This window comes from Microcaecilia unicolor, chromosome 10 (genome assembly GCF_901765095.1).
Source record: "Microcaecilia unicolor chromosome 10, aMicUni1.1, whole genome shotgun sequence".
Lineage (NCBI taxonomy): Eukaryota > Metazoa > Chordata > Amphibia > Gymnophiona > Siphonopidae > Microcaecilia > Microcaecilia unicolor.
In genome coordinates, this window is record NC_044040.1 from 29,717,068 (window position 1) to 29,738,780 (window position 21,713).

Consider the following 21,713-nt stretch of genomic DNA (forward strand, 5'->3'; position numbering starts at 1 on the left):
AAGGACCCCTTAGTGTTTGTTTATAAGCCTAATTCGAGAGATAATCTTACAGAGTAGAGACCCAGGATAACCTGATCTCAATCTATGGGTAACAGTTAATTGACAATTATTTCCTGATTATCTTTCCTATAATTCTACTGCTAACAGTGCCAGAAGGGCCAGCTCTCTATAATGGATATATAAAGAAGCAAGACTTTGTTCCCTCTTGAAATGGGGGCAGGGGAAAAGCCTGTAGTAAGTTGATGAACAAGCTTAAGGGAAAGAGAAGGTAAAATATCCTTTGATTAGTGGTATATAGAGTGTAACAAACTAGTGGATATCGTATCAGATCCTTTTAATCTAAAGCAGGAAAGGTACCCAATATCAAGCAGAACAAATAGGAGGAAATATATTTTCACTCAATGAATAGTTAAGCACTGGAACTTTTTGCAGGAGGATATAGTAACAGCAGTTTGCTTATTTAAAAAAAAAGGTTTGTACAAGTTCCTGGAGGAAAAGTCCATTGTCTGCTATTGAGACAGACATGGGGAAGCTACTGCTTGCTCTGGGATTGGTAGCATGGAATGTTGCCACTATTTGGTTTTCTGCCAGGTACTTGTGGCCAGGCTTGACCACTGTGGGAAAACAGGATACTGGGTTAGATGGACCATTGGTCTGACCCAGTATGGCTGTTCTTATGTTCTTATTGTAAGCAGCCACATTAGACTGCTTAAATAGCTAGTATATCTTTAGCTGGTTTAAAGTTAATTGGCTATCTTCAAATATCAAATATCAACTTGGCCAGGTAACTTTAAACTGGCTAAAAGTAAACCTGATATTCAATGCCAGTCACCAGAAATGGCCTGGCCCTGAATATCTGGGCTGACTGCCGACTGCAGGAGTTAGCCAGACTCCCTCTCACTCTGTGAATATCGGCCCCCATGTCTGCACATCCATGCAATCTACTCTCCCTATCACTCCCTTAGAGATCCTATGCATGTGTCCCAAGCTTTCCTGAATTCAGATACCGTTTTGATCTTTACCACCTCCACTGGGAGGCCATTCCATGAATTCACTACCCTTTTAGGGAAGAAGTATTTACTCAGGTTACTTCTGAGTCTATCCCTTTTCACCTTCATCATCCTATGCCCCCTCGTTTCAGAGCTTCCTTTCAATTGAAAGAGACTCAATTCCTGTGTATTTATGCTGTATAGTTATTTAAACATCTCTATCATATCTCCCCTCTCCCACCTTTCTTCCAAAGTATACACGTTGAGATCTTTACTTCTGTCCCCATATGCTTTATGATGAAGACCACTGACCATTTTAGTAGCCACCCTCTAAACCGACTCTATGCTGTTTATATCTTTATGAAGGTGCAGTCTCCAGAATTGTACACAATATTCTAAATGAGATCTTATTAGAATCTATATAGGGGTATCATCACCTTCTCTTTCCTACTGGCCATTCTTCTCCCTATGCACCCAAGTATCCATCTAACTTTCACCATTGCCTTTTCTATCTGTTTGGCCACCTTAAGATTATCACATACGACTACACCCAAGTCCCACTCCTCTTCCATGCACAAAAGTTCTTCACCCCCCTAAACCATATTGTTCCCTTGTGGTTTTGCAGCCCACATGCATGACTCTGCATTTTTTAGCATTAAATCTTAGCTGCCAAAATCCACACCATTCTTCAAGTTTCCTCATGCTATCCACACCATCAGGGGTGTCTACCCTATTACAGATTTTGGTATCATCCGCAAAGAGGCAAGCCTTGCCATACAGCCCTTACAAAAATATTAAAAAGAATGCCCAAGAACCGAACCTTGCAGCACACCACTGGTAACATCCTTTTCCTCAGAGTGAGATCCGTTTACCAGTGGCGTAGCCAAGGGTGGGCCGGAGTGGGCCCAGGCCCACCCACTTTGGGCTCAGGTCCACCCATTAGCAGCACACCTATGATGTGGCTGGCAGGGATCCCCAAGCCCCATCAGCCGAAAACTCCCAACAACTGTTCCTCCTGCATACCTTGTAAATAGCAGATCTTTGCCTGCAGCGAGCAGCGCCTGTTACATAATGCTCGCACTGGCCCCACAGCCTTCCCTCTGATGTATTCCCGCCTATGTGGAAACAGGAAGTTGCATCGGAGGGAAGGCTGTGGGGCCAACATGAGCAGTGTGTATTAGTTGCTGCTCGCTGAAAGTGAAAATCTGCTATTTAAAAGGTATACGGGGGAGGGAGGATGTTTGAGAGACCATATGGCATGCAGGCGAGAGAGGGAGAGACCAAATCATTTGTGGGACAAGGTGGAGTTCTTCTGCCCACCCATCTTGGGCCCAGGCCCACCCAAAATTGGGTGTCTGGCTATGCCCCTGCCGTTTACTAGTACCCTCTGTCGCATTCCACTCAACCAGTTCCTAACACAGTCAGTCTCTTTAGGGCCCATATATATATAAGTTGTTTGTTGAGCAATACTTGTTCACCACCTTGATATACTAGGCAGCTAGTATATCCTTAGAAATAAATAAATAGCAGCTTTACTGGATGGCTAACACTTATTGGGGTGTTTCTTTATATGAAGAAGGTTCTTGGGGCTTTTCTTGTATTGCCTTGTATAGCTAATTTGAAGGCAAGGGGAAGAGGCGGTGATGTGGTGGTGGGTATAATATGTGGAAATGTCACTTCAGCTTGCTCTCCTGTTGCCATCCCAAATTCTTCTACCCAGAAACACTGCTAGTCTGCTGACCTCCCTGTCTCCACCTTGACTGGCAGATCACCCGGCCACAGCATGTCCTGAGGAGAGCCAGCATCACTGCTCTACGCAGTCCTTCCCCACTTTTGTAACTAAAGTAAGTTTAAATTTTAAAAAAGTACGATATGTGTGTGTGGTGGTCATGGGGGGGGGGATTTTTTAATATCTTCCCCATCTGCAAAAGAAATCTGATCCGCGTTCTACTCCCAACTCATCATTAACCATCTTCCCCAGCATCCATCTCTACAGTCCCCCCCAGTGGCGTACCAAGGGGGGGGGGGCGGTGGGGGCGGTCCGCCCCGGGTGCACGCCGCTGGGGGGTGCCGCGGCGTGCGCCTGCTCTGAGTTCACTGACTTCGTGCGTTCGCTGCAGCTCCCTCTGCCCTGGAACAGGTTACTTCCTGTTCCGGGTCAGAGGGAGCTGCAGCGAATGCGCGAAGTCAGGGAACTCTGAGCAAGTGCGCGCTGCGGCACCCCCCCTAGCGGCGTGCACCCAGGGGGGGTCCACGCTGCATCGGGGGGGGGGTGCTGCACCGGGGGGGGGGGGCGCCGCCCCGGGTGTCCGCCCCCCTAGGAACGCCACTGCTCCCCCCCCTCTAAATATTCACATTCTCCTGATAACTCCCATAGCATTTACCTCCTCCCCACTTCCCCTATATATCATCCACTGCTTGTATGGTTGGTGGGGAGGAGAGAGCAGCCGGAGAAAGGAGTAGGGGTATAAAACCATGTATGCTTCCACCTTTTCCTACGTCAGTACACACTTGTGGAATGCAACACCCAAATCAGTGAAAACGGATCAGGATCACCTGACTTTTAGGAAGTCACTTAAGACCTACTTATTTGGGCAAGCGTACCCTAAAGATCCTGCCCTGCCACACTGACCACAGGACACTGCTCTAATGGACTGTCCCATTTCTTTACCCTTAACTCTTCACCCTACTTATTGCTTTCCATTTGTTTTGTTTTTGTTACATTTTGTACCCCCCCACTTTCCCACTCATGGCAGGCTCAATGCAGCGGGCAATGGAGGGTAAAGTGACTTGCCCAGAGTCACAAGGAGCTGCTTGTGCCGGGAACTGAACTCAGTTCCTCAGGACCAAAGTCCACCACCCTAACCACTAGGCCACTCCTCCACTGTTGCTACTATTTGAGATTCTACATGGAATGTTGCTATTCCACTAGCAACATTCCATGTAGAAGTCAGCCCTTGCAGATCACCAATGTGGCTGCGCAGGCTTCTGCGAGTCTGACGTCCTGCACATACGTGCAGGACGTCAGACTCACAGAAACAGAAGCCTGCGCAGCCTTCTACATGGAATGTTGCTAGTGGAATAGCAACATTCCATGTAGAATCTCCAATAGTAGCAACATTCCACGTAGAATCTCCAATAGTATCTATTTTATTTTTGTTACATTTGTACCCCGCGCTTTCCCACTCATGGCAGGCTCAATGCGGCTTACATGGGGCAATGGAGGGTTAAGTGACTTGCCCAGAGTCACAAGAAGCTGCCTGTGCCTGAAGTAGGAATCGTTCCACTAGCAACATTCCATGTAGAAGTTGGCCCTTGCAGATCACCAATGTGGCCGCGCAGGCTTCTGCTTCTGTGAGTCTGACGTCCTGCAGGACGTCAGACTCACAGAAACAGAAGCCTGCGCGGCTGCAAGGGCCAAGGGCAGGCTTCTACATGGAATGTTGCTGCTAGTGGAATAGCAACATTAACATTCCATGTAGAATCTCAAATAGTAGCAACATTCCATGTAGAATCTCCAATAGTAGCAACATTCCATGTAGTATCTATTTTATTTTTGTTACATTCGTACTCTGCGCTTTCCCACTCATGGCAGGCTCAATGCGGCTTACATGGGGCAATGGAGGGTTAAGTGACTTGCCCAGAGTCACAAGGAGCTGCCTGTGCCTGAAGTGGGAATTGAACTCAGTTCCTCAGTTCCCCAGGACCAAAGTCCACCACCCTAACCACTAGGCCACTCCTCCACTGTTTTCACCTGTTTTTTTATCTAAATGTTGTAAGCCACATTGTGGGATATAAGTGCTGTAAAATAAATAAAGTAAATAAATAAATATAGAGAGCAGAGCAGCCATTCACTGCAAGGGAAAGAGAGGAGGAAGGAGAACTGGCAACCTGCTTTTACCTCCTATCCAACCCTGCTACTGCAGTCCTGCTGCCTACAGTTTTTTGGTTTTTTTTTTTTACACAACTTGCCGGCAGCAACAAAAGCAGTTCAACATGTGTTTATTTATTTATTGCAATGTGCTTTAATGAAGGTAAGTCAATAAATAAGGTGACCTGAAACTACTACAATTCACCTTATTTATTAACCCCCTTCTTGCACATTGCCAGTTTTGAAAAGTGCCTGCAGTGCAGACTGCCTGGCAAGAAAAGCCGTCCAGGCTGCCTGAATACCAGCCAGCTGGCAACTCGTGGACAAATCTCGGTAATCCTGTAATTTATAAATCTGAGATATGTACAGTTTTTTTTTTTCTAATTATGCAGGGCTCCCAGTGTATTTCTGTGTGTGTCCACAGATGTTTAAGTAAGCGAATGTGGGTCTGGTCTCTGGGGGTAGGGATGAAACGGAATGAGTTGAACACAAGACAGCAATAGACTGGTTTATCACCACTGCCCAGAGCAGCAGGGGTGGAATGTCACACAATCAATCCTTACGCCCTCTGTGCTCCACATTAGAGAAGCAGAGAGTAATATGAAACAGGCTGAGCCGTTTGAAGCACTACAACAGACTTCAAGGATACTGTTTACAAAACTGTGCGGCTAGGCGTATCTATTATCATTATGTGCATTTCTATAGAACCTGCCCTGAGCATTTTTAGCAGCTCAGACCTAATATCAAAGTAAAATGAAATGACATGCAAATCTCTCTGTAATTTATTCAGACTCTGAACAGAGATTCCTTTGATTGGTATCATCGTTGTCACCATCATCATATATTTATGCCAAACTGTTTGGCATTAGTGATTTAAGATTACACAGAGTGCTGCAGTACGCATTTTCACCATACATGAGAGACTAAATAAATATACACATATATAAACATAAAAATATAGAATACGATGGACTGCAAGGCCCATCTGGTCTGATCAGTTTGCTTCATTTTGCATTTCTGATGTTTTCTTGGCTTCTTTGACACCGAACAGGCAACTCTACAAGGAGCTGCCTAAAGTTAGATAGCAAGTAAGTGTGAAAACACCAGTATTCTAGTCATTTCCATGTGTATGTGAATGCACACGTGAATTACAATAATCCAGCTGTGCACTAGTCTGTAACTATGTGCATATCTTGAAGGGTGGATAGTTGCAGGTAGGCGTTCACATGGGTAGAGTCTAGGCATGGCTCATGCCCATGTAATTTATAGAATACTATTTATTTATTTTATTGCATTTGTATCCCACATTTTCCCACCTCTTTGCAGGCTCAATGTGGCTTACAATACATCATGGATAGTGGTAATGATAAGAGAATAGACATTTGGTGTTACAGAAGGATTTTGGGTTGAATGGTAATGGTATACATGATAGTAATATAATATAAGGCATTATTAACATTTCTGGATATATGTGGGAGTCTCACATGTTTTGATCTTTATGGTATATCTTGTCGAAGAGATGGGTCTTTAGTAGTTTACAGAAGTTGGTCAGTTCATAGGTCGCTTTTAGGTTGCCTGGCAATGTGTTCCAGAATTTGCGTGCTCATATAGGAAAAGCTTGATGTGTGCATTAATTTGTATTTTAGACCTTTACAGTTGGGGAAATGAAGATTAAGTAGTTTAGGAGATATGTGTGAAATGCCTATATATCCAGTTACACTAGAATAGGCTCCAGTTAGGTGTCCCTTTGTAGAACTGCCTTACACTTGTCCTCTGAGCTGATTCCATCTCTTCAATCCTGTTTTTGCCTCCACTGGGAAGCTATTTTACTTGTACCTGCCACATATACAAAATCTCGAAGTAGATACTACAAGGACCGTACTTATTAACTAAATATGAAGCACCATTTTCAGTGAAGTGATACCATTTTCATTTCCTTAAAAATAAGTTATATGGCCACTGTTAAAATATCTCCATCTTCTTCACAGATGACCTTGAATGGCTGAGACCTCTGACCTACCCTGGGGCCCAAGTAGGATCCCCTCCACTGGGCCTATCTGATCCAGATACCTCTGGCCTGGGCACCATGAGTCAGAGTACCCCTAGCTTGAGCACCCAGCATAAGGACGTTCTTACCCAATCCCAGAGAGGCATTCAGTGGTGTTTGTTCCCCCCTCCCCTCCAACAGCTCTGCCCACCATCATATAAACTTCTTGCATTTTCTGCTAACCCTTTTTTTTAGCCCATAGCACCACCTTATATTTTCCCTATTTCTATTACATTCCAATCCTTTCTGAACACCCCCCCCCCTCCTCCTTGGGCTACACACTGGTTCTACTGGTTCTGTTCAAGACTCTATGTCAGTGGTTCCCAAACCTGGTCCTGACAGGGCCGCCGAGAGACTGGGCCAGGCCCGGGACAAGGCCACCCCTGGGGCCCCCCCTCCACCCGCCACCGGGCCCTCTCTCCACCACCGGGCCCTCTCTCCACCCCCGGGCCCTCTGAACTGACCTTAAGCGCCTCACCTTCGAAGGTGAGGCGCTTAAATTCAATGCCAGGGAGCGATGGAGGGCGGGCGGGCCAGACTGCGGCAGCGGCGCCGGGCCCCCCCCCCCCCAGAGGCCCGGGCCCGGGGAATTTTGTCCCTCCTGTCCCCCCCTCTCGGCGGCCCTGGGTCCTGGAGGCACTCCAGCCAGTCAGGTTTTCAGTATACCCACAATGAATATTCATGACAGGGATTTGCATGTACTGCCTCCACTGCATGCAAATCTCTCTCATGAATATTCATTGTGGATATACTGAAAACTGAATATTCATTGTGGATATACTGGAGAGGAAAACGGTAATGGAATTCAAACGTGCGTGGGATAAACATAAAGGAATCCTGCTCAGAAGAAAGGGATCCCCAGAAGCTTAGCCGGTGATGGGAGGCAGGGTGGGTGGTTGGGAGGTGGGGATAGTGCTGGGCAGACTTATACGGTCTGTGCCAGAGCCGGTGGTTGGGAGGCGGGGATAGTGCTGGGCAGACTTATACGGTCTGTGCCCTGAAAAAGACAGGTACAAATCAAGGTAAGGTATACACAAAAAATGGCACATGTGAGTTTATCTTGTTTGGCAGACTGGGTGGACCGTGCAGGTCTTTTTCTGCCGTCATCTACTATGTTACTATGATATACTAAAAACGTGACTGGCTAGTGAACCTCCAGGACTAGGTTTGGGAACCACTGCTCTATGCAGCCTCCCCAACAGCACATGCAGCTCAGCTCATCCTTCCTGTGGCTTCAGCAGCCTTCCCATTGTCCAGATCCTACTGGAGGGTGTACACTGGAAGGGGGTGGGAAGCAGGAGGATTGTAGAGCTATAAAGCCTTAAACTCTGAAAAATATCCAGACACTTCAGTCATTCTTCTGGCTTTAAGACAGTTATTTACAAATCTGTGGAATTCTGAAAAAATCCAGACAATTGGCAATTCTAGCCTCCCGAGTCCTGATCGCATTGAACAGGGACCCCTAAACTTTTGGGCCCAAGGCATGTGCCTATTTTACTTATGTCTTAATCTGGCCCTGCATTCAAGTTTAAGAAGTGTGCTGTCTCACTAGTTTTGTTACATTTGTACCCCGCGCTTTCCCACTCATGGCAGGCTCAATGCGGCTTACATGGGGCAATGGAGGGTTAAGTGACTTGCCCAGAGTCACAAGGAGCTGCCTGTGCCTGAAGTGGGAATTGAACTCAGTTCCTCAGTTCCCCAGGACCAAAGTCCACCACCCTAACCACTAGGCCACTCCTCCACTGTTGCTACTATTTGAGATTCTACATGGAATGTTGCTATTCCACTAGCAACATTCCATGTAGAAGTCGGCCCTTGCAGATCACCAATGTGGCCGCGCAGGCTTCTGTGAGTCTGACGTCCTGCACGTACATGCAGGACGTCAGACTCACAGAAACAGAAGCCTGCGCAGCCTTCTACATGGAATGTTGCTAGTGGAATAGTAACATTCCATGTAGAATCTCCAATAGTATCTATTTTATTTTTGTTACATTTGTACCCTGCGCTTTCCCACTCATGGCAGGCTCAATGCGGCTTACATGGGGCAATGGAGGGTTAAGTGACTTGCCCAGAGTCACAAGGAGCTGTCTGTGCCTGAAGTGGGAATCAACTCAGTTCCTCAGTTCCCAAAGACCAAAGTCCACCACCCTAACCACTAGGCCACTCCTCCACTCCACTTCTCTGATTTATTAGTTATATAAGTTGTAAAATAAAAATTATTAGAAGACATAAATAGAATCCATTTTCCTCCCTCCTTCACTCGTCAACATCAAGCCCTCAGGGATATATCTACATTTGTGAGTAGCTAGTTTTTACATTAATCATTGTGATACTACTTGATTAGTACTTATTTACCCACTTCCAACTATCCATACCTTTCCATTGGTTGCTCAAAGGGCATTAGAACATATTAAAATAAAGTCAGAAACAATAGACAACAGAATGTAATGATACACAGCATCTCATCTCATTTCATTTTGGATCTATTTTTTTTTATAAAGTTTTTCAAACATGAAACATGTTTAAACTGAAAGATTGAATTAGTCATATCAGATTCATCAAATTTGTATTATTGCATTTAGGAGCATGTTTACTAAAGCGCATTAAGCACTTTCCATGGATTTTAACACATAGTAACTGTTAGCTCAGGGCTGCCCTCTTCATTTATTTCACAAGCTGCATATTTACTGCACCTTAAGTTTTGCAGTATATGGAAAAACTTACCACACTTTAGTAAGCACATTCCCCAACAGAAGACTTCCCTAAGATAAACCTTCCCAATACCATACCAACACCATACCCATCCCCTCCCTCCTCTCAAGGATAGATAGCATGGAAGGATTTACTTACTTTCCCCCCCAAAACTGGTGAAGAGAATGGGCCCTACCAAGCATCCCTTCTGAACAGCCTAGACAACTAGTAAATTCCATGCCCCTGAAAGCAACTCTACTCTACAACCGCCCCATCCCCCCACACACAACAGGCAGAAACCCTGATGTTCAAATGGTTAAAATAATGAAAACAAGGAATATTATATGCTTTGGATTTCTGACCCTTGTTTACAATGAACAATTTTGTGGGAAACACATGCAAATTAAAGCAAAACCCATAGCTCATTCATGGAAAGAAATATTTTTTTCAGTTTCAAGTACATGTTTTAATTTTATATATATGTAATTTTTTGTAGAGCTATTGAAATATTTTACATATTTCATTATAAAATGTATCAAAAACAAAAAATAGAAACTGAATGGAGTAAATTTATGATAAACAATCATGCCACGGATCACAGCCCTTTTGTAGAAAATAACCAGAATCATTAAAATCTGAGGGTCACAGAAATTAAAGGGAATATGTACAATTAAGTTAATGAATATGTAGCTTGCCAGCTTTTTGATGCGGTTTCTGTCATCCTTTATGTATGTTCTAATCATTAGCTACTTTTATTTTAACATGATGTTTATTGCACTGATGCTGACTAGATTGTATATATTCTCTTCACAATGACCTAACTCAGCAGTTATGCACAACAGTTATAATCAAATACCACAGTTTTATGTTAAATCTTAATGCACTTTAGAAAAAGGGTCCCAGTTTCTTATTGTGTGTAATATAAAACTATAGAGATCAGCCATGCTCGATCCCTATGACCGTGGTGCACATAAACCGAAGAGTAGAGTAGATGGGCTCTTCCAAAAGACACAAGGGAGATGCAAAGGTTCTTGTACGTAAGAATTTTTTGAAAATACACCTAAAGTCTTTTGGTGTATTTTCAATAAATTCTTACGTTCAATGATCTCTGCGACTCCGTTGTGTCTTTTGGAAGAGCTCATCTACTCTACTCTTCGGTTTATGTGCACCACGGTCATAGGGATCGAGCATGGCTGATCTCTATAGTTTTATATTACACACAATAAGAAACTGGGACCCTTTTTCTAAAGTGCATTAAGATTTGTGGTCAATGTAGCTTAATGCAGGATTTTCCAGCACCTTTACTGCAAATCTAACGCGACCCATTTTAACATTTTTATTTTGCAGGTCATGCACTAATGATGTCATTAGCACACGGTACCTGCTTAGAGTTAACGCAGGAGCACTTACCACTGCCCTAACTGGCTAACCCAGCAATGCCCATTCTCCGCCCATGCCAAGCTCCCTCCCAAAAAGCATTTTTGAAAAGTTCACTAGAAATCAAAGTTCACCAAACTGTGTTTTAGCATGCGGAAACAAGACAAATACCACACTTCTAATGTTATGACTTATAACATCAGAAATGTCATGTACAGGAAATTTAAGATATATCACGATCTGATAATTGTAAAAATGCACACTTCAGTTTGTAAACAGTCATACAGAATTTGTTTTGGAATTCTGAAGTTGACCTCAAAATAACCATAAATTCTTACCGATAGAAAACTGCAGAACAGAAGCTGTAGTCATATTAAGGACAGTGGTTGTCTGCAAGAAAACAAATAAAAAGAAGAACCGAGGATTAGAAATATGTGTACAATATGCAACAGCTCTATTTTCATTCACGAGACATTTTGGTTTTTCCATTGTACTTCTACTGACATACAAAACACTTGCATTAAAAAAGGCACCATGTTCATGCCAGTAAAAAATTGTGTAAATGAAGGAGACAGGTTATTTACGTAAGCCCAATACTGAGGAAAAAAGTTTTTCTAGGAGGAAAAGGCCTCAAGCTAAGTACTTCTTTTGAAAGTTAACTGAGAGGAACGGTATTGTGTCTGTGGTTGAGGTTCCCTGTTTTGATTACTACAACTAAAAGACAAGCTATTGACATTAGGAGGTTTTTTGCCGATGATGAAGAAGTCCTAGCCCTTCTTCCGCCTAGTTAGTGGATAAGGTGCTTCTTGAGGCTTTTTCCTCCTAGAAAAACTTTTTTCCTCAGTATTGGGCTTACGTAAACAACCTGTCTCTTGCATTTATACTAAGAGTAATTACCCAGAGTGGAGACTTGGTCCCTTATATCATTATAGTAGTAAATTGTGTAACATAACACAGCAGTACTGCTGATTTACTCATTTCCTTACGATAGAAGTTTATCATAGAGGTACTGTAGACGACATGGATTTATGCAGCTGTTTCTTAGGATGACCTCAGATGTTGTGTACCAGAGTTCTAAGGCAACAGATAGAGTTTCACTGGTGCGCTTAGGAGAAATAAAGCAGCAGAAGGTAGAACAGATTGAAATGATGGGCAACAACTTGCATATAGATGACAACAAACAAGAACGAAGAGCTAGGAACAGATCCAGCCTGGGCATGGCTACTAACGATGACAATGGAAGTGCTCCAAAGAGTGAATGTGCCACCACATCTCAAAAGAGATGTAAAAGTCAACTTTATTATCGTACAAATAAAGCAGAGGAATTAGCTAAACTCCAGTAAAGCTAGCAACATAACGCCAACATGTACTGTGTGCTAGCTTCTTCCAAAGGCATATTTTTTTTTCTTAAACAATGAAATTAACATAATAACATAGTAGATGACAGCAGATAAAGACTTGTATGGTCCATCCACTCTCTCCTACAAGATACACACATAGCATATGGCAGTGGTTCCCAAACCTGGTCCTGGAGGCACCCCAGCCATTCAGGATTTCAGGCTAAACACAATGATCATTTTACCATTATTAAATTGGACTTGGGGCCAGCTGTTTGATGTGTTTTCGGTGCAAGGGCCCATGCCAGAGGGAATGAGAGACTTCTTGAAGAGATCTGTGTTGATGGGGAAAAGAACCATCTTGCAGCAGTGGCTCACCAGGAAGGCCCCCTGTATGTTACATTGGCGATGCACCATGATGCAATGTTGCTCAGTGGAGAAGCAGAGGGTCCGTGACCTCGCCTCTAAACGGGGAGACCACTTTTGCAGGACCTGGTCTCCATATTGGGACTCGCTCACTCCCACAGCAAAAAGTAGAATTTTGAATTGTTAGGGGGGGTGGGGAGGGGTGGGGAGAGGGGGGGTTTGGTGGTGGGGGGGTTTATACGGGGGGGTAGGGGGGGCATAAGTGGTAAATGAAAATTTTTGATGGCACCTTTCATATACAGGCCCTATTCTGTTCTTGTTACCCAGTGAAATGTTTCTGTGGTTTTGGTATTTTGTAACATATTGTGTTGTGCCAATAAACAATATTAAACAAAAAAAAATTGGACTTGGGAAAATCCACTAGTTCTGGGATAAGCAGCATAAAATATTTTGTACTTTTTGGGGGATCTTGCCAGGTATTTCTGACCTAGATTGGCCACTGTTGGAAACAGGACGCTGGGCTTGATGGACCTTTGGTCTGTCCCAGTATGGCAATACTTATGTACTTAATATTCATGAGATAGATGTGCTTGCAGTGGAGGCAGTGCATGCAAATCTCTCATATGAATATTAATTGTGGATATCCTGAAAACCTGACTGGCAATACTACATGAGGAGAATTCTATAAATCGCAGCTACAAAATCAGCATGGAAAAAAACCTGCTTAAGTGCTGTTCTATAAGCTGTGCCTACAGTTAGGTATGGTTTATAGAATAGCACTTAAGCGCAGGAGTCACGTGTAAACTTAGGCGTGTCCATTTACACTAACAAAAACATGGTGCAAATGCCCCTGCCTAAATTTATGCGTGGAACCCCTTTATTCTATAATTGCACGCATAACTGGAATCTATGCCCATGCTCTTCCCCGAAACGCCCATGACCCTCCCATTTCCGTGCTCTCTTTTCTGGGATACATGTAAAATTTAGGTGCAGTTTTGGTAACTTTCATAGAATTAGGAAGAATATGCATACTTGATCTTCATTTGTCCTTGCTATTTTCAGGGCACAGATCATAGAAGTCTGCCTTGCACTGGCATTCTTCCCCTACTACTGAAGCTGTTATCAAAGCCTCATTCCAGCCCACCCAGCCATGACCAGACCATAGAAGTCTGCCCGGCACTGGCTTTGTTTCCTAATTATTGTGGTTGCAATCAAAGCAAAGGAATTCTGTAAAAAATTTGTTTGTTAATACCAGTTAACTTACATTTAGAACAATCCTTTATGAAATTTAAATCTGCCTTAAAAACCTTTTTATTTAATGATGCATACAACCACCTCGTGGTCGTTGACTGGATGAGTTGGGTAACTCACAGGCTTATTTTCAAAAGTCATCGCCAGCGATCTTCTGACATAAATCGGGAGATGGCCGGCGATCTCTCAAAAGCGGCAAAATCGGTATAATCGAAAGCTGCTTTTTTGACACCATCACCGCTTTCCCGTCGCCGAGCCGGCGAAAGTTCAAGGGGGCGTGTCGGCGGCATAGCGAAGGCGGGACATGGGCAGGCATGGGTGTGGCTACCAGATGGCCAGCTTTCACGGATAATGGGAAAAAAAAGCGGCGTTAATCAGTATTTTGCCGGGTTTACTTGGTCCTTTTATTTTCATGACCAAGCCTCAAAAAGGTGCCCCAACTCACCAGATGACCACTGGAGGGAATGGGGGATGATATCCCCATACTCCCCCAGTGGTCACCAACCCCCTCCCACACTAAAAAAATAAAAAACCTTTTTTTGCCAGCCTGTATGCCAGCCTCAAATGTCATACCCAGCTCCCTGACAGCAGTGTATGCAAGTCCCTGGAGCAGTTTTTAATGGGTGCAGTGCACTTCAGGCAGGCAGACCCAGGTCCATCCCCCCCCCCCCCCCACCTGTTACACTTGTGGTGCAAAGTGTTGAGCCCTCCAAACCCCCCCCAAAACCCACTGTACCCACATGTAGGTGCCCCCCCTTCACCCATAAGGGCTATGGTAATGGTGTAGAGTTGTGGGGAGTGGGTTTGGGAGGGATTTGGGGGGCTCAGCACCCAAGGTAAGGGAGCTATGCACCTGGGAGCTATTTGTGTATTTTTTTTTAATTTTTAGAAGTGCCCCCTAGGGTGCCCTGGCATGTGAGGGGGACCAGTGCACTACAAATGCTGGCTCCTCCCATGACCAAATGCCTTGGATTTCGCCGGGTTTGAGATGGCCAGCATTTTTTTCCATTATCACTGAAAAACAAAACCGGCGATCTCAAACCCAGCGAACTCTGGCATTTGGCCGGGCCAAACCGTATTATCGAAAGAAAAGATGGCTGGCCATCTTTTTCAATAATACGGTTCCGGCCAGCTGTTGCGTCACTGCCAAAATAGATCTCCTGCGATCTATTTCGTCGGCGCCATTTGATTATGCCCTCCTCAGTGTTCTGGACTTTCTTTTCAATTCTTTCCTATTATTTGATGCATTTCTTTTCTTCACCAGAAATTAGAATTTGTAAGCTCCTCTGAACGGTAATCCAAGGGTGGTATATTAAGCACTATTAAACTTGAAACTTGAATAATACTGCAGATAACAGCAATAGTGGATCCCCTCCCTAGAATTCATTATCAGAAGAATCAACACAGTTTTCATCCAAATAACATAACACTTAGGTTTGTTTTAGGATTGATTTTTTTTTTTTTGTCAAATTAGATTTAGGTCAAGCCTTTTCAGTAGTACATCAAGGCAAATTACAATCAGGTGTGCTAGGTACTTAAATGCAAGATGACCAATAAGCAAAGTATTTTTTTGAATTAGTCCTCATGATCCTCCCAGGAGCACTTTTGAAAGCTGGCCACTGGCCTAGGTATAGACTCTTGGATGTAGTCCCTCTGTTGAGACAACCTCCATAATGGTTAGCTTTTCTAGCAGTCACTGAAAATTCCCTTCTACAAAAATCTCTCTATAGATTCGAAAAAATCTCTGCAAGTCTAACCATTTACACATATTTATTTATTGGGATTTATTAACCACCTTTATGAAGAGATTTAACCAAGGAAGTGAACGGCTGGTATAGCTTAGTATAAAACTTACAATTTTGTTAACAACATAACAATAGTGAACGATCAAACATAAACATAAATCCAAACAATGAGGTAAACAATGGAGATGGCAAATTGAATCCTAGAAATAGGAGTTATCATCATTTTAGTATTAGAAATAGACATAATGAAACAGCACAGTAGAACAATCATATAATAAAAAATAAGATAGATGACAGCAGAGTACAAATGATACACTCATAATAGGCAGCATGGAAAGCACGTTCGTATAATATAGATGTGATATTCATGCTGTCAGACAATACATATAAAACAGGGGCATAGCCAGACCTCGGCAGGAGGGGGGTCAGAGCCCGAGGTGGGGGGCACTATTTAGCCGCCTCCCTCTGCTGCCTTCCCCCTCGCTGCCAACGACCCCCCCCCCCCCCGCCACTTTGGACCCCCCCCACCGCCGCAACCGCAACCCTCCGCCGCTCACCACTTTGGACTTCCACTGCAACTGCAACCCCCCCGCTGCCGCCACCCGCCCACCTGGCCGCTGCATCAGGTACCTTGTTTGCTGGCAGGGGTCCCCAATCCCCGCTAACCGAAGAGTCTTTTTCAGCGCCAGTCGACTCCAGTGCCTTCGTTGTGGGATCATCTGTTTCTGACGCCTTACGTCCTGCACGGGGCTACATGCATGGTGCAGGACGTAAGGCGTCAGAAACAGATGATCCCACAATGGATGCGCCGGAGTCGACCGGCACTGAAGAAAACTCTTCGGCTGGTGGGGTTTGGGGTCCCCCGCCCGCAAACAAGGTACCTGATGGGGCGGGGGGCGAGCGGCGATGGCGGGGGTCAAATGTAGAGGGGGCCAGGGCGTAATCTGTGGGGGCCCATGCCCCCGTGGCCCCACGTAGCTACGCCCGATATGAAAGACCTTAATAAGTACACATTACAACATTCAAATAACATAGGGGCTTTTTTACTAAAGCACGGTCAGTTTTTGCACTTACTATGCCTTAAAACAGCACAGCCTTAAAACATACACCTGTTGAGATATGCCCAGCACATCCTATGCATTAACCTCTCAGAAACGATCAGCGATGTACATTAAACCTGGTTGCTACTAACATGGATACACTTGGTGCCTCCCAATAAGTGAGCCTGCATTAACACCACAACTGAATGAAACAATCCTTATTGTGTTTTTTAAATTAAGAGACATTTAAACAAATGCTAAGTTTTAGAGTTCTAGATTTTTAGGGCATCAGAGATTCCGGTAATTAAAAAAAGGTCTTTCCCAGGAATAAATTCTTGAGTATATCCAGGCCTACAATCTTTTCCCAATTACCTGCCCATTATGTTTTTTTTTTTTTTTAAACATAAATTGTGCTTCAATCAAAACTGTGGACATGAAAACTTGGAAAAACTAGAGGGAATTCTTAAACAACAGGAGAGTACTTATCTGAAGCAGTGCTGCATAAGTGAGTCAAGGTCCGAACCCCTGGCTCCCCCCACCCTCTACACAGCCCACTCACTTTGCTCGGCCCTTCCCCACCCTCACCATGGCACTTTCACTTTATCTGTCTCCCGTCCCATTGCAAACCCACTTTGTTCTTCCTACCCTCCAACCCCCTCCTCCCCATGGCACACTCATCTTTTTCTGCCACCTCTCCAACCACTCTCACCTAGTTTTGCTCCCCCCTTTTTTTTCTATTTCTCTGTTTTACACTTTTTAAAGAAGAATTGTTTTTATGTTTTGCATGCTAATATGCTTTCTTTCAGTTCTGTACACGTATGAGTTCTATTCTGAGCATGTACCTCAATAAAGTTGCAATGCAAGGTAAGTTCTCTTTGCATTTTTAACTTCATGGCCAAATGCAATATAAAACCTTCTCTCTGAACTTCCTGTTCACTCCCAAACTATCACAGAACAAAGGATAATGTAGAGTTTACTGATCTTTTGAATCACGATTCTATCTTTTGAACACTTTAATTGATTTGGTTCATCTTAGCACATCATTAACATTAAGTATATTTAGTGCCACCAACAGCAGGAGATATAAAGTCAACAGCTTTTCAGGCGTTGGAGGTGAAAACACACAGAATATCACTATTACAGCAGTGTCAAAACAATTTTCTAAAATTAGAATGCGTAACTGAAATAAGTTTGCTTGCCGGCATTAGAAAATGTATAGTGTTGTCCTCAAACATCAACAACATAAAGGGCTCAATTCATCCAGATTTGGGACTTAGAAAAATGTAAGATTGGTGAATAAATATAATCCTTTTGTATGCTTAAAAATCTCAAGACAGAGGTACTGAATAGCTTGCAAAATCAAACATATAAATTGCGAGTGACTGTACTCACTTGCAAATGCGCAATAGAGACTTTCCCTCTGTCCCGCCCCCGCGTCAATACGTGATGAGGGGAGTGGGACAGAGAGGGAAACTGCGCGAAGGGGAGGGAGGGAACCGCCGAGGTCGCTACCGCTCCCCCCACCCGGAGTCGCCGCCCCCCCCCTCCACCCGGCCCGGGCCCTCTCTTCGCAATTGAACTTACAGCACCGAAAACGCAGCAGGCACATCAGCTGAGCTCCTGTCGGCCTTCCTTCCCTGCCTGTGTCCCCGCCCTCGCCGACGTTATGTCACACGAGGGCGGGACACAGGCAGAGAAGGAAGACCGACAGGAGCTCAGCTGATCTGCCTGCTGCGATTTCGGCGCTCTAAGTTCAGTGGCGAACAGAGCGCCTGGGTGGAGGGGGGGGCGGCGGCGGCAACTCCGGGGGGGGGGAACAGTAGCGGCGACCTCGGGGGAGGGGCGGCAGCGACCTGGCGAGGAGGGTAGCTGGAAATCTCGCCCGTTTTAACGGGCATAACGGCTAATGAATAAATAAATAACGGATGGAGTCCTACCATACCAGCGTTTTAGACTGGACACTGCTTCAAAGCACGTAAGGGTCCTTTCACAAAGCTGCGGTAGAAAGTGGCCTGCGGTAGTGTGGTCACTTCTTTTAGGCGTGCGCTGAGTCATTTTTTACCACGACTGGGAAAAATGCTATTTTTTTTAATGGGCTGGGAAATGGGCCTGCACATGCCTATTTATGGCCTGAGCCCTTACCACCACCCATTGACCTAGTGGTAAGGGCTCATGTGCTACCCACACGGTATAAACAAGAAAAAGCAACACTGGGCCTTCAAGAAAGAGACAATGGCAGTCCTTTATTGTGAAAAAGACTCATTACAGTAGGTATTACCTTGTGCGTTTTCAGTCACCTTCCCAATGACACTCATATCTGAAACTGAACAGAATAAACATATGGTGGAGGAGTGGCCTAGTGGTTAGAGCATCAGTCTTACAAGCCAGAGGAGAGGTGGCCAGTTCAAATCCCACTGCTGCTCCATGTGATCTTGGGCAAGTCACTTAACCCTCCATTGCCTCAGGTACAAACTTAGATTGTGAGCCCTCCTGGGACAGAGAAATATCCAGAGTATCTGAATGTAACTCACCTTGAGCTACTACTGAAAAAGGTGTGAGCAAAATCCAAATAAATAAATACTGAATATGTCGTCATCATGAGGCTGTACTGGTGTTGAAAGCTTCTTCTATATGTGTCTCCTATTGCACGTGTAAAATCAAATGCTGTTTGTGGCATGTGCCCATGTGCTAAAATGACTGTTGTGAACATTTTTATGTATGCAAGTGTGAACTTATAGCTGCAAATGCTGTGTATGTGATGTCAGGAAAGAGTAATAATGAACACTAAATGCAGAAAGATGTACAGGAGATTTATGCAGCAGTGCTACCTAGTATTATGAGTACCGTGTAAGAGTGAGTCATGCAAGCTGATATAGCTGAGCACTATCACAGTATTGTTTGTGTCTTCTGATATCCATGCACTCTGGGTATAGTCATATGGAAAGTAATTCTATAAAGTTAGGTGCTAGGATACTGGGCACTAACCCCTAAATTCTATAAATGGTGCTTTAAATTGCGTGCAGACAATTGGGCATATGCCTAATTTGCATGCACAATTTAATTGAATAATGAGCCAATTGGAATTCTAACAAGCAATTGTTGAAGCTAATTGGCTTTAATTAAAATTTACTTGCATAAATTAGGTGCAGGATCCATTCATAAGTTTAATTTGTGGATGCAAAAAGGGGGCGTGGCTATGGGAGAGTCATGGGTGGATCAGGACCTTCTTTTAATTTATGTGCATCATTATAGAATTCAGGGGATCTGCACCTAATTTATTTATTTATTTGTTACATTTGTATCCCACATTTTCCCACCTATTTGCAGGCTCAATGTGGCTTACATAGTATCATGAAGGCATTTGCCAATTCTGGTATAAACAAATACAGAGTGATGTTGTGGTAGAATAAGGTTCATGTGTAGCAGGCACATTAGGGAATCGTGGAGAGGAAGAGTTATTTTATGTCCATTACGAGCTTTGGTTTTGTTGTGTTGCAGGCAGTGGCGTAGTAAGGGCGGGGCGGTGGGGGCAGTCCGCCCCAGGTGTCATCGGGTGGAGGGGTGCTCCGCTCCCGCTGCTCCGCCTTAAAATATTTTTTTTCGAAGCGCCGGAGAGTGGCAGGCAGCACGCCTCGCGTCTGCCCTGCTAGTAAAGAAGATCTCGCTGACGTCGTCGCCCTTCCCACATTGAGTCCCGCCCCCCTCTGAGGCAACTTCCTATTACCACGAAGGCGGGCGGGACTCAGTGTGGGAAGGACGACGACGTCGACGAGATCTTCTTTAGTAGCAGGGCAGATGCGAGGTGCGCTGCCTGCCACTCTCCGGTGCGTCGAAAATTTTTTTTTAAAGGCAGGACAGGGTAGGAGCAGCAGGAGAATGGATCTCAGCTGTCGGGTCGGGGGGGGACTCAGAGGGGAGAAGGGGATTGGGGAGGGGTGGGGGAGCTCAGAGGGGTGCTTAAAGGGGATTAGGGAGGGTGGGGGAGCTCAGAGGGGTGCTTAAAGGGGATTAGGGAGGGTGGGGGAGCTCAGAGAGGGGAGAAGGGGATTGGGGAAGGGTGGGGGAGCTCAGAGGGGTGCTTAAAGGGGATTAGGGAGGGTGGGAGAGCATCAAGGAGGGGAGAAGGGGATTGGGGAGGGGTGGGGGAGCTCAGAGGGGTGCTTAAAGGGGATTAGGGAGGGTGGGGGAGCTCAGATGGGTGCTCAGAGAGGGGAGAAGGGGATTGGGGAGGGTGGGGGTGCTCAGAGGGGGGAGGGGAGTGCTCAGATGGGAGAAGGGGTCTGAAGCTGGAACTGGGGTCTGACAAGGGGGCAGGAGGGAAAATGGGTCCATGCCTGGGGCAGGTGGGAGAATGGGTCTGGGGCTGAAAAGGGGGGATGCAAGGCATGTGGTGGATGAAGGGGGCTGAAACTGTGGGGACTAGGGGCTTTAAAGGGGACAGGGAGAACTGGCTGGGGCTGAAGCTCGAGACTGGTGAGAGAAAAGGGCTGGGGTTGAAACTAGGGGCTGAAAAGAGGATAGGGAGAAGTGGCTGGGGGGCTGAAGCTCGGGACTGATGGGAGAAAAGGGCTGGAGACTGGTGGGATAGTGGGGCTGAAAAGGGGGGCAGGTGGGAGATGTGGGCTGGGGCTGGAACTAGGGGCAGGTGGAATAAGGGGGCTGGAACTGGGGGCTGAAAAGAGGGGCCAGAGAGAGAGGAGATAGAAGGGGGGAGCGTGAGGGAGGACAGACCCTGGATGGATGGTAGAGGGAGGGCAGACCCTGGATGGATGGTAGAGAGAGGGCAGACGGATTGAAGGGGCAGAGAGAAAGGGCAGATGGTGGGTGGAAGGGGAGAGAGAAAGAGGGCAGACTGGGGCAAATGGTGGATGGAAGGGGCAGAGATAGAGGGCAGATGTTGATGGAAGGGGGAGAGAGAGATGGCAGACGGGCAGATGGTGCATGGAAGGGGCAGAAGTGGATGGAAGGGAGAGAGGGCAGACAGTGGATGGAAGGGGCA

General features: G+C 45.3%; 1 protein-coding gene across 1 annotated transcript in view; it reads right to left on the reverse strand.

Moving 5' to 3' along the window:
- RELN (reelin) overlaps positions 1-21,713 on the reverse strand; it is a 568,089-nt gene that overhangs the window by 314,992 nt on the left and 231,384 nt on the right. Inside the window, exon 8 of the mRNA XM_030217170.1 lies at positions 11,314-11,365. Within this exon, the coding sequence (XP_030073030.1) occupies positions 11,314-11,365 (52 nt within the window). The remainder of the gene's footprint in view (positions 1-11,313; positions 11,366-21,713) is intronic.